The 13,492-nt window shown below is 39.8% G+C and overlaps 1 protein-coding gene across 4 annotated transcripts in view; it reads left to right on the top strand.

Annotated features, from left to right (window-relative positions):
- Positions 1-13,492, top strand: part of ASB7 (ankyrin repeat and SOCS box containing 7) — a 44,742-nt gene that overhangs the window by 5,331 nt on the left and 25,919 nt on the right. For 3 of the 4 annotated variants that reach the window (XM_048867015.2, XM_048867016.2, XM_048867017.2), the window contains 2 exons: positions 5,492-5,595; positions 9,478-9,738. In XM_048867015.2, coding sequence (XP_048722972.1) covers positions 9,528-9,738 — 211 coding nt within the window. In that variant the 5' untranslated portion in view covers positions 5,492-5,595; positions 9,478-9,527. The remainder of the gene's footprint in view (positions 1-5,491; positions 5,596-9,477; positions 9,739-13,492) is intronic. The other variant, XM_048867019.2, reaches the window with a different exon arrangement.

The following is a 13,492-nucleotide window of genomic DNA, read 5'->3' on the forward strand; positions in this document are numbered from 1 at the left end:
CTACTTATTTTTATTCAGCATCAGCTGTGTTGTAAGTTTTCTAGGAATGATTGGATATTTCAGTCTGTATCAAAATATTCTTTCTCTACTTGTTGGTTTTCATTGAAATGTCACTATGCGGATATTTAAATGGTAGAAGTCACATGTTCACGTCAGTTCCATGGGAAATTACAAGAGCTTTAATGTGATTATGATTTCTTGGAGGTAATTATGCCCATGCAAAACTTGTATACAAAGAATCTTCATTTTTGTATGTTAAAATTATGTACGTATCATGTCATGTAAATTTATATTTGTTCAGAATTGTACTTGACTCGAGGCCAAATTTTCATGTCAATTATATCCTTGCTTCTCTCTCTCTCACTGACTCACTCACTCAAGTAAATAAGAATTGCACCACTGGACCTAAGAGGAGTGTATAGGACTTACACCGTCTGTCTAAGGATCTCAAAACACTGGGGAGACTGAGCCAGATTCACCTTACAGTCTGTCAGTTTAGACTCTCATGGAGATTCTGAAGGAAGAGGTTGCAGCTGCACAAAACTGCTACAACCTTCCTTATACCAAGGGAGCCATAAGGGCCCAATGTGGCCCTGTCTGGGAAGGGTTTATGGCCTTGGATTCCTCTCGGGTGCTTCTAATAGTGGAACTCCAACAGCAGTTAAAGCTGCCCGTTTCCTTGGCAGGAACCATGAGGTTGATTAGCAGCAGAAGCACTGCCTACCCTTGCTGTTCTCCAGCACAGGGGTCTTGAGTTACGCAGGGAGATGTAATTTACTAATTCTTTCAAATCTGGCCCATAAAATAATCCTTACAACACCTCTGTGACATAGATAAACATATAGGTACTTACTTCACCCACCATTGAAATGCAGCCACCCGTGGAGTGTAACAACACAATAGCTGTTTAACAGTGCGTAGCAATGCCACACAGCAGCTTAAGATGGGAAGTGAAGAATACGCTGGCCAATTGAAATTTCTGGGGGAATTTAAATAAGCAGAAAGTAACTAGAGGAGTTGGAACTTCGCCGGAATGCTGGACTACAATGTCACTATCCTTATAGGAAGTGTTATGGGACGTTTAATGTCCACTTGTGAGGACCTAGGGTTTTTTATTTTTTTAATGTTAGGTTTGAAAGACAGTAGTGCAATGTCCCAATAGTATTTTGGAGGATTTTTTTCACTATTGATTCAGCGATTAAATACAGCTCCCAATGATTTATCAGTGCCACATCCTGAGGCAGTTAAATATTACTTGGTGGTCTCCCTTTCATGGACTTACCTTTCTAAGCCCTACCTAGCTTGAAGTCTGACTGGATCATAGTACAGCATGTCCATCATGAAGTACAGCAGGATAATAAAGCTTCTTAAAATGCTGCCATCTCATTTTTTATTTGATAATTGTGAAAATGGGATATGGTAGGAATGGTATTGTAAGTGGTACAAGAACCCAAATGACAATGTGATAGATGCAGAAAGACGCAATTCCTGCCCTTAATAGACTGCAGCCTAGGAAAATGAGCAACAATTGAAGGGTGATGGAGAAGTGCAAAATATACTGTCAAGTATAGACATTTTTTATTGTAAATAAATTGCCATGTAAACTAGCCAATATTAGCTGGGTAACTTCTTGTAATGGGCAAGTGGGTTCTGAGGAGAGAACATCGGTCATGATTTTTCTTTAAATAATAGAGAATAAAGTGCTATTGGATATTTAACTTCAACAAGAGATAGACAGGACCTAGACTTAATCTTTCATGTGGACATAGCGATATCATGTATAACAGTATACTACTCGTGTTAGTATGGTATTAAAGTGCCAGCAATGAAATGATAAGCCACAGGCCTGCTGCAGAGCCTTATGGCCTGGGGATGATTGCGACCTATTTTACCATCTGGATGCACAGGACACTTCAATAACTTTTGCTATCAGATCTCATTTTCATGAACACTAACTTCCTGTAAGGGGAAAACCTAATAAGAGCTGTCAGAATTTTCCAAATAGTATTTGCATTTAGGTTCCTTCCTTATTTAATACGTAATGTATTGATGTAGAAAATTCTCAAATTATAATTTGTGCAACAACATTAGAGCACTCATTGGTATCAAGACAAATTTGCCAGATTTTGGTTACCATTCTATTTCTGATATAATCTAGTCTGGTGAAGTATTTTAACCAACCTTTGTAAATCCTTTTAATAGGTGAACTTAAGTTATTGCACTCAGTAAAATCACTCTTCATTAAGTTTGCAGATCTTACTTTTGCCGAATGCAGCTTATTTTCCTCTGGAAAAAAAGCTTGTATTTTTAGTGGAGAAAGCTGTTACCTTGCCTCTAGTTTGTGAAATCAGTGCAGTTCTAATTTATATCAGCTAATAGAAAATGTGTGGATTTTTAAAGTGAAAATCATGCAAAAACAAAAAGAGAACTAATGGCTGATCAGTGATGCACAAACAAGTTTAGAAATGTGATCGAATTAGGTCATTGCAGTGTGACTTTGAGCAGGTCTGTGATCATCTCTCTAGTTGTGTGATGCTTTTTATGCATTGACAAGCAAAAATCTAGTGAATGATTCGGTTGTTGTGGGGTTTTTTTCCTCTCAGCTACTTTTAGAATGCAAAAATTTAATCTTAATGTAAGCTAAAATTGCACATCTCTCATAACTATTTTGGTCCAGCTCAGTGGCACAATACAAGAAACAAGCCACGTTCTTTGTTTTATATGATCTACTACACAGTGGAACAATTGATGCTTTTAATATTTATTTGTATTACTGTAGTGCCTAAAAGCCCTAGTCATGTGTCAGGACCCCATTGTGCTAGGCTGTATACAATCACAACAAAAATATGTCCCTGACCTAAAGAGCCTCCAATCTAAGTATAAGACCAACAACAACAGGTGGATATAGACATGTGGGGAGCACAAGAAAACAAGGAGACCATATTGGTCAGCATGAAAGACCGTGATCTCAGCACACAGCAGCCTAGCCATTGGCAAGCCTTTTGTAGGCATCATGGACAAAGAGCAGTTCTGAATAAGGATAGCGTGTTCATTTTAGCATGTTCATGGGGAGCTTCTCCCAGGCATGAGGGACAGCATGGGAGAAAGCAAGAAGGAGCTTGTTTGGAAATATAAAAAGTGGTTGATGGAGGTTGGCATCATGTGTCAGTCGGAAGGGGGGAGTCAACATCTTGATAATGAATGGGAAATGGTAGGTAGAGTAGGGATAGGCTATGAGTGGCCTTGAAAGTAAAGACAAGTAGCTTTATGTTTGATGGGACAGAGAAGGGGAAACCAGTGGAGGGATGCAAAGAGAGATGTGACATTGTCAAAGTGACAGATTAGGAAAATGATCTTTCCAGCATTCTGAATGGATGAGAGCAGGACAAGGTTGCATTTGTCCAGGCTTGAGAGAAGTATGTCTCAGTAATCGAGATGTAAGATGATGAGAGCCTGGACAAGGGTTTTAGCTGGGTGAATGGCTAGGAAAGGCCCAATCTTAGAGATGTCATGCAGAAGGAATCTGCAAGATTTAGACATAGCTTGGATGTGAGGACCTGGAGAGAGGCCAAAATTGAAAATGACTCCCAGGTTTCAGGCCTGAGTGATAGGCAGGATGTTGGTGTTGTCTGCAGTGACTGAGAAAGGGAGGTAATGGGGAAGACTTTGAGCGAAAAATTAAGAGCTCTATTTTAGTTATTTAGTTATTATTTAGTTTTAGTGAGCTTGAGTTGACAGCTAGACATTGACAAGACGTGTCCGAGAGACAGGCTGAGATTTTTGTTTGGACTGAAAGATAGGTTTGGAGTAGACAACTTGTGAGTTGTCTTAGTAGAGATGGTGGTTGAATTCATGTTTTTGGATGAGGTTAACCAGAGAGAAGGTGTAGATGGAGAAGAGAAGGGAACCAAGGAGCCCAGTGGGGCTGTCACAGAAATGGGGGATGAGGAGGATCCTTTGAAGGACATGCTGAAGGAGAGATTAGAAAGCTAAGAGGAGAACCAGGAGTTGGCAGAGTCACAGAAGCCAAGGAAGGATGAAATTTAAAGAAGAGGACCCATGATCAATGGTATCAGAGGTGGCCGACTGGATCAAGAAGATCAGACTTTGGCTAGAGTGGTAGCAGTGGAGTGCAAGAGGCAGAAGTTGGATTGGAGAGAGTCTGAGATGGAACTGGAGGAGAGGAACTCCAAACAGTGATTTGTGGACAGAGTGTTCAATGAGCTTAGATAAAAGGGAGATGGGGCAGTAGTTGGAGAGGCAAGTGGGGTGAAGGGTGGGTTTTTTTTTTTTTAGATGGGAAAAACTAAAGCCTGCTTGTATTGCGAAGGGAAAAAGCCAAAGAAGAATGAGTGATTAGAGAAGAGTAAGAGAGGGAATGTGTGTGGGCACAAGGGAGCTCAGGAGATGGGATGTGGTCACTGGAGCAAGTGGAGGAGTTAGAGGAAGTGAGCAGATGAGAAACTTCTGCATCTATGACACAGAAAAAAGAGGAGAGAGTTGTAGGAGAAGGGAAGGCTGGATGTGCCGACAGGAAAAGTCACATATTTTGTCAACTTTCTCTTGGATGAAATTTTCAAGAGAGAAGTGGAGGCAGGAGAAGGGAAGGTTTTGAGTGAGGAAAAGGCGGCTGGTATTGTGGGCATGGGATTCACTGAGTTGGAGAAGTAGAGTTGTTTAGCTAGGAAGATGGCAGAACTGAAAGAGAAGAAAATGAATTTGTAGTGGAATTTGTAGCCTTGTCACAGAATTTTCATCAGAGATGCTCCATAATAGGAGAGCAACAGAAGAGAAAGTGGATGGTGGGGATGAGCCAGAGCTGGGATTGGCATGGTGGTCCTTGAGATGGGAAAGAGAGACGAGAGTCAAGGGTTGTGAATGAAATATGGAGAGAATTGACAACCATATCAATAGAAGAAAGAGGAGAGTGCTGAGAGAAGGTGAAATATCATCAATGCCTATGGACTGACAGTCTCAGAAGGCAGACTGATAGGGTATTGTGGGAGAGGGGAGGAGCTGATGGTCAGAGAGAGGGGAACTCAGCAGCAGAGAAGTCAGAGAGAGAGCAGTGCTTAATGACGTTTAAGTCAAGTGAATGGCCCTTTTAGTGAGGATTTTTTCTTCCCCGGTTGAATCCTCAGGAGAGAACTCACTTTGTTTTTCACTGTTCAGTTTACTGGGCGAAAGAGAGAAACGTCTACCTACACTCATACTTTTCCAAAAAAATTCTTTATTGTTTTCTTCCCCTCCCCCAGGACAAAAATATCCTGACTGATGGTGAATCAAAGTGAGCTCCAACCTGGGCAACCAACAGACTATCTGTCATAACAGATAGACATCTTATAAGAACTGACCTGACACTTGGTACCTCTTTTAGCATAACAGCATTATGATGATATGAGGTTACAAACCAGGTGCAATGTAAAAGCAGACAGACCCTTTCTGTTTAATCTATTTTTGTATCTAACAAGAATATATTATTCTTTTCAAGGGATAGCAGCTTGTTTGAAATGTTATATGGGCCCAAAAGATTATGTACAACGAGGAGCATGAAGAGTAGAACACACATGAAAAACAGCAACAGCTTCCTGTAAGGTAATATTTCAGGGATGGATTGAATTCATCCAAGCTGTACGTGCAAATCAAATAACTTGTTTTGCCATCTGTTTGCATGATGCTGTACAAATCATGGCAAGTGGGAATTTCCAGGTACATCTTATGTCTCTTTCTTGCCACTTTTATTTGCTTGAAGAAAGCCAGTTTGTGGTAATCCACCCACATACAATCTATTCTAAGGGAGATTAACTATAGTTGCAAATATTAAATGCCAAATGGCTCAACGCTTCCATTAACCCTCTCTCCCACTCCAAAGTTTGATACTCTAAACAAGGATTTTGAAAGAACTTTTGAAGTTAAAATGAAAGTAGTTTCCAAATTGGTGTGTGTTTACAGCTGTCCTGAAACCTCAAAATGTTTATTACCCTACCATGGCATAATCTGAGTTTCAGTACTGGTTGAGGGGGTGAAATGTAAATGTAAAGGCTCTACAAGTGGTAAAAGAAGCTGCCAATGATTTAATTTGTCTTTCTGCTCTGCATGTGTTTGGTCTAGCTAAACTGAATAATACCCGCTGGCTGCAAACAGCAAGTGGGGGCAGTGCCAGCTTTTTATAACACTGCATTGCAACTCTTCCCACCAGCTGAGACTCCAGCAGCATGATAAGGATCTCTACTTCTTCTCCAGCTGCCTTAAAAGATATTTGGAAACTTAGTCCTGATGCCTTAAAGAGAGGTTCCCATTTCTTTCCTCCCCTTCTTTCCCAAAGTACCTGTCTCTGTAGCGTTTGGGTGACTAGCATGGTACTCATCTACCTTGGAATAATGTGACCTAAACGTGCTGTTCCTCTGCAAAGAGATACTGTAGAAATGGTGATGTGTGGTGCCATTTTGGTGATTTCCATAACACATACATCCTCATTTTGAGTAACAAGTTTTAATAACTTCCAGTTTTGCACATGCAAACTCAGATCAGAGTGCCAAGCTGCATATATTCCCCCCCACTCCCCCCGGCTCATAGATATCACCACTCAGGGTTTTTCTAGTCAGTTTCTACCCTCAGTTATGCTAGTGACCCCCAGTGCCTTTAGTAGACTTTAATGAAGGGAGAATTTGGCCTTGCAGTTCAATCTTCATTAACAGTACTGTTGATATGTGATCCAGGGCAGAATCCAACTCTCTCTCTGGGAGATGAGTTGGCTCTGAAGTGCTAAGTGGAGTTTAAAAAAATAAAAGGAAAAAAAATGGCTTGGAACCTGATCAAAAGCCCAATGAAAAAGCTTCCATTGACTTCAGTGGACTTTGGATAAGGCCCTTTGTCACCAGATTAAGCAAATTTGATTCTGAATACGTGCCAGGAGAAGAGTAAGCAGGTGGTGTTTTTTCATAACCACTCTTCTTACTATAAGCACAGACAATATAGTACATACTACTAAACAGCTGCTTTTTTAAAGTGGGGGAGTTAAGACAGAAAAAAGGAAAAACTGGAAGAAGAAAATAAAGTAATAATGGTAGAACAGAGGATGGGACACATGGCAGAGACATTACAGGGAGGTGAGGGGAAAGACTGTCAAACCTAATAGTCCCAAATCCCAGCATTCTTTGATTGATCCAAAACCTTCTTTCATGTGCTCTTGCCCCACTTCCCAACTATATACTCATCCTGCTCCTTCTCCAGAAAAAGCTTTAAAAAATTCTTAACTGCATTCTACTCCTGTTCCATCACTTACCCTGATAATTTATTCCATGGGTCGGTTACTTTATGCTTGAAATCCTACTGTTTTAAGACATTGAGTAAAATAGGGAATTAATTTGTAGCTTTTAACTCTTCACCATAGTGAGCTTATGTTATTAACACCTTTAATTGAAAACATCTTGTACACCATGCTCAGCACATTAAAGGAAACGAGTATAAGCAGTACTTAAATACTTGAGCTCTGGTATCCTCTTCAGTGACCAGTATTATCCCAAGGGAGCATTTTCAAATGGGAGGGAAATATCCAACATGTTCCCTCTTTACGAACACTGGAAAATTCTTATATATTCTTAAATAATGCCACAGTAGAAGAAATCGTAAGCAAACTCAGAAACCAGCTTCTCTCAGACAGCTTTTGTGTGAACTTTTTAGTTAATCGTGTGCCTATCAAAATGGGAACAAACCTGTTATTTCTAAATCCAGCTGGTATCCAGGTGGCTACCTGTAACTTCTGAGCACATCTCATCTACTCTTTCTTTCCACGTTCTTCGCCACAAATGGTGCCACAGGCAGCATGCACATTAACAATGACTTCTTGTAACAGACACAACCTTACTGAGAAAAGACGAGATATCCAGGCCCTTATACAGAAAGCGTCACAATGTTTGACATTCTCACTTTTCTCTCAACTGTGTGCATATCTGGAATAGCAGAAACCGGATGGCCAATGAGAGTATCGGAAACTCATTGAGAGAATTATCTCTTGAATGGCCTATAAGCAGCTTTAAGCCCTTTATTTAACATACATATTTTGGCCTATATGAACTGTAAGGTGGTATGATGTAGTCTGGCAACATGGTTTTAAAGGGACACTGTAAAGTTGTTTTTTTTAAAGAACTAATTTTAAAAAAACCTCTCTTTTGTGTGAGAGCTTTAGCCTTTAACCTTATTGAAGTCTCTTTCTGAAAAGAGCTCTCCCCTAGCTGTCTTACCATATCTGAACATCTTCTGAGTTATCTCTTGTTGCTCAGCACTTCCCTTTCTGATGCTGCTGCTTATTTGCTTTCTTCTCTTGACCCCTCCATAATAGGACTGCCTCTCTATGGGATATGATAGGCAGTCTATGTAAAAACAGAAACGCCTTATCGACTGTATCTGCTGTGAAAAGCTTTGTAAATATCTGAATGGTTGTTTTGTCGTGTCCCTAGCTATTAGCAAGTAGGTCTAAGGATGCCTCTACCTTTCATATAGAAATGTGGAATGTAATATTTAAGTATCTTTCACAGTTCATGTTCTAATGAGTATTACAGGCAGTATGGTTTTGGTCCCACTCTCTTCCTATGCTACAGTGTGATAACCCCAAAATTAATCATGGAAGTATATGTGTTCACTAGAGTTTTAATAATTTATTTCAACGGGTATACCAACAGTAGTTCTGTGTTCAAGATCTTTCATAATCTTATCTTCTTATTGAACCCTCACAATAGGAAGGTTTTTTACAGATTTTAGTTAATAATAAGGATTTCACAATTTAGAATCATAACAGATTCCTGGCCCTAATCGGGAATTAATGTAATGCTTACATATACTGTTTTTAAGCACTGCACAGTCATCTGAACATTCCTGTTAGGTAGGTCACATGAGAAGATGAAATAAATTAAATGATGTGTTCATTTATGTAAACTTGTAGATCTTGTAGGTAACACACATCTTTAAGGGGAGGGGCGGGGAGAAAAAGGCAAAAACACCTAGTAGATTATCTTGTCTGTTTCTCTGCCAGTGCCATAAAGTACTTAATGCATTCTACTACTTTAGGTACAGTTGGCATGATATCTCCAGAGCTGCAGGCATTGACCATCATGTTAAGTTTAGTCATTAAGAGATTTTTTTTTTTAAACCTCACTTATTATTGATTATTCACTATTATACACTGTCATTGCAGTAAAAAGAACTTTGTACACTGTTAAAGGCATCCCAAAATGTGTAAGTTTCCCTTTCTGTTGGGATGAAAAAATTAGAAACCCTACAGCTATCTCTCTTCCCTAGTCTTTGTGTCTGACTGACTGTCTTTGATCCTGTGATTATAATGGTCTTAGTTTAAGTGTGTACTGTAAGAATTGTTGCATGGTGTCATTTTTAACAAGTGTTCTTGACTTTTTTTTTTTTAAGGCATCTTCTCTTTTTCAATCCCTGTTCTAATTTATGTATCCTCTGTGTTGATTAAAGGTGAATAGTGTGACTGCATGACACTTTTGTAAGAAGCAGACTCAGCTAGGATGTTACACCATCACTGTCGGAGGAACCCTGAACTGCAGGAAGAGTTGCAGATTCAGGCTGCAGTAGCTGCTGGGGATGTTCACACTGTGCGCAAGATGTTGGAACAGGGCTATTCTCCAAATGGTCGAGATGCCAATGGCTGGACCTTGCTTCATTTCTCTGCAGCAAGAGGGAAAGAGAGATGTGTTCGTGTATTTCTTGAACACGGAGGTGAGTTGCACAGAGATGAAAAGGTCTTGGGTTCCATTCAAAAGTCTTCCATTTCCAGATTGGTATCAGATTATTTCTGAAGTAACTTTCTCGTTTTACCTCATTTGTTTCTTGGGAGTGGTGCTTTTGTTTCTGTCTCCACTCCTCCACACTACTTGTTTTGGAAGTTGGCTCCATGAATGAGCTGGCAAACTGTCTAGCCTTTTATCTCCGTTCTTTAGTTCTCAAAATTGCCAGGGAGAAATTATCAAAATGAATAAGCAATTATAAAAGTAAGAGAATTTACGGCACCTTTTTTAAGCCTTGTCTGCACTACAAGGGAGATGTGGTCTTAATTTGAGTTTGCAAACTGTAGATAAAATCCTAGTAAGTGCCTAACACAAGGCAGTTTGTAGTTCTAACCTGAGCCAGTTGGTCATGTTAAAGACTAGGCTTCCCCCATAGACTTTTCATATGAGATATTAGATCAAGTCAAATTATAAACTGCCTTGTCTTCACTAGGATTTTACCTCATGTTAGCTAATTTGAGTTACGCATGCTGCTTTTTTCAGAGTGAAGACAAGACCAGGTTTGTAACGATCAATTTGAAGGGTATAAACATCAAAGACAAGTAATTGGTTAGCACAGTATAAGAGGGAATCAATAGAAGTAAAGTTTTAACATAAATATCACTCCTAATGACTTCTGTCAAAACATGGAAGTCTTTTAAGGAAGCACTTTTTCTTGAGTCACTTAAAGGTAATTGAGGCAAAGCACATCACTAATAATAGAGAGTACAGCAAATGTACATAGTACTTAGTACAGAAAGCACTCCTTACTTTTAGTCTTTTACCAAAACTCCTAGACTTTAGAGGTCAGTGGAATGAACTTGTCCTTGCACTGAACAATGTACAGAGTGGCAGAGATGGGTGTGCCACATCCCCAGTGAGAGCGCTGCCTCATTAAACTTTTTCTTTGCCAAAGAAGGGCTAGATGGAACTCCTGAACTCCCTAACACTGTTCATAAATCAGAAGGATAGTTTGCTAAATTTTTACTATCTTCCCATCCCATAGAAACTCACATGAACCATCTGATTGATTAATAAAAACTACTCACATGAGTAACAGTGGATGGGATCAGGCCCCTAGTTTGTGTTGCATTATTTGACACATACATATATATTACATTACATTTAGGTTGCAAAGTCAAGCTATTTAAAATTAGAAAATGCCAAATTAAAAGTCAGAATTTAAGTTTCACGGGCAACCCTAAATCTGGCATTTCCCAGTTTTCAAGTACTTGATTTGAGATATATAAAAATCTTCTCAATCTTATAAATTTGACTTTCTTTCCAGATTTACAAGCTCTGTAAACTTGTCTTTTCATTTTCGGTACATCCTCTTATAACCATTTTCCTATAAATGCTACTGACTGGCTGCTATTTTTCCTTTTTTAGTTATTGCTTTTAATAAATCTATGCCAGGTGAGAATTATCTGTAATGAAATAGCCTAGTGCTGGCAGCAGTGTAGAATGCAGTCGGAGGAATTGGAAAGTTGAGTAACTAGGCACCTGAAAAGGAAGAGACTAACAGTGTGGGAGTTGGTCATCTGGAAGTAGACTGACCATTGTATCAGCTATAAACCATCCAGCTCATCAGTGTGTTAGTTGTACATAGAGTTTATGGAGTGAATTCTATGTTAGTGTTTTCCTTTATTCATGCCAGTCCTATGGCCCAGACACAAGGATGAAACCAGCAGAAGGAGCAACCAAATGCAAAGAGAATATACCAGCTCAGCAGAGTTACAAGGTATTTCTTAGCAATTTGATGGCATGATAGAGATTGGGACAGAGCAGTGGAGAGACTTAGCCTGCAAGGAGAGTGGAGAAAGCAGCTCTTTTTCAGTATAATGGAAGCATGATGACAAACGGAATCTGCAGGAGCAATCCAAGCAGCAAGGAGCAGTGCTCCCATTGGAGCAGCACAGGAAAAAGAGAGGGGCAGAGTGGTTCACAGAATCATAGAAAATTAGAGAAGCCGTTTGATCCATTCTCTTAGCCAGTGAAAACTTTTTCCCTCTGGTATATTTGTGCTTTCCAAATTTCATGCTAAGCCATCATGAGTGTGAAGTAAATTAGGGGAAGAATTATGCTGTGCTAATGCACAGCCCTCTGAATCATGGCCAGCTAGGATCTTTAGGGTGCAGAGCAGTTAACTCTTTTTTATGTGTTTTATATTCCAGTAATACACTAGGCGAGTAAGACCATTGTTTGGCTGTGTGTATCAAAGTAATGGTGATAAGACTCGTTGAAACCAAAAGGAATTTAAGAAACTGCTGACAATTCAGAGTAGCGAGTGACCTGAAGGAGTTTCTGTTCTATGAACATTTGACTACACAATATCTAAATCTAGTAAGACCTTACAGAATCTAGGAGAAACTAGAAGGTGTGAAATATTGTTCACCTAGACTAATTGTATCTTTGTGGATGAAGATTAGTGCATTTCTTGAAGCTTCCTCGTGCCAGTATTGTCTTAGGAAATCCCATGCGGGCAGCACTGTGATGAGTCTTTCTGAATCTTGTGGTTAGGGGTAAGTCTCTGGAAGGAAGCAAGCCTGGAATAACGGGAGTACAAACAGCCACCCGTCGATGTGGCTACCATCTCTCGTGCAGGCGGATTGGCTCTGCCAACCGGAGAAGCTCTCCTGTCGGCATAGCAGCATTTTCCCTGAAGCGCGACAGCGATGCAGCACCACTGCAGCATTTTAAGTGTAGACTTGCTCTTCATAACAGTCCTGTGACGTTTTGGTGGGGGAACGGAGGGGAAAGAGGAAACCCATCACAAGGAGTCTCCAAACAGATTCTTTTCAGATTTATGACCAGTGGCCTTACAACAAAGCTCACTCTCCAGAATTGGACAGTTACTTAAGAGAACAGTGCAAACAGAGAAACCTAGAATGAGCAGGGTTATACATTTGACTTCAGTACCACAATGTTAATTTTATTGTGGGATGGTAGGAATGGAAAAAAACTTAGTAAGTGCTTTTGATCCTCCCGATGTGCCCCGCATAATAGTTTGTCCACAAGATGGCAGCAAAGCACTTTCTTAACAATAATGCGCAGTCTTTTCGGTTTGTTTTTTTAAATGATCTGACTGCTTAATTGAGTAGAAAATTGGTAGCAGTGGTCCAGTAAAAACCCATAATCTTAACGGGAATTAAAATATCATTACCATATGGTGCTGTCCATCATATTGGCTTTCATAAAGCTTAACTGTCATGTGGCTTGTTTACACAATTGATTGGATTCCTTTACTTTTTCCAGTGATATCTCTTACATAGTTTGCTACTTCTTGCTTGGCCTTTATATAATTAGGAGTAATTGAATTGGATTGGAGGTAGAGGGGGAAGAAACACTTACAAAAGAGTGGCCTTGTTTGAGAGCCAATGGTGTTAATTCAAATACGCTGCTAGTGCTAATCTAGGTGAGTCTAGAAACAGAGATCGCATAGACTTATATGCAAAAAGAAAAGGAGTACTAGTGACACCTTCGAGACTAACCAATTTATTTGAGCATAAGCTTTCGTTTTCCACTGCATGCATCCGATGAAGTGAGCTGTAGCTCACGAAAGCTTATGCTCAAATAAATTGGTGAGTCTCTAAGGTGCCACTAGTACTCCTTTTGCGAATATAGACTAACACGGCTGCTACTCTGAAACCTGTCAGACTATTTACATCACTGTAACAGGTACGCCGCAACCTGTTAGGTTTTTAAGC

This window comes from Caretta caretta, chromosome 10 (genome assembly GCF_965140235.1).
Source record: "Caretta caretta isolate rCarCar2 chromosome 10, rCarCar1.hap1, whole genome shotgun sequence".
In the NCBI taxonomy this organism is placed as follows: domain Eukaryota; kingdom Metazoa; phylum Chordata; order Testudines; family Cheloniidae; genus Caretta; species Caretta caretta.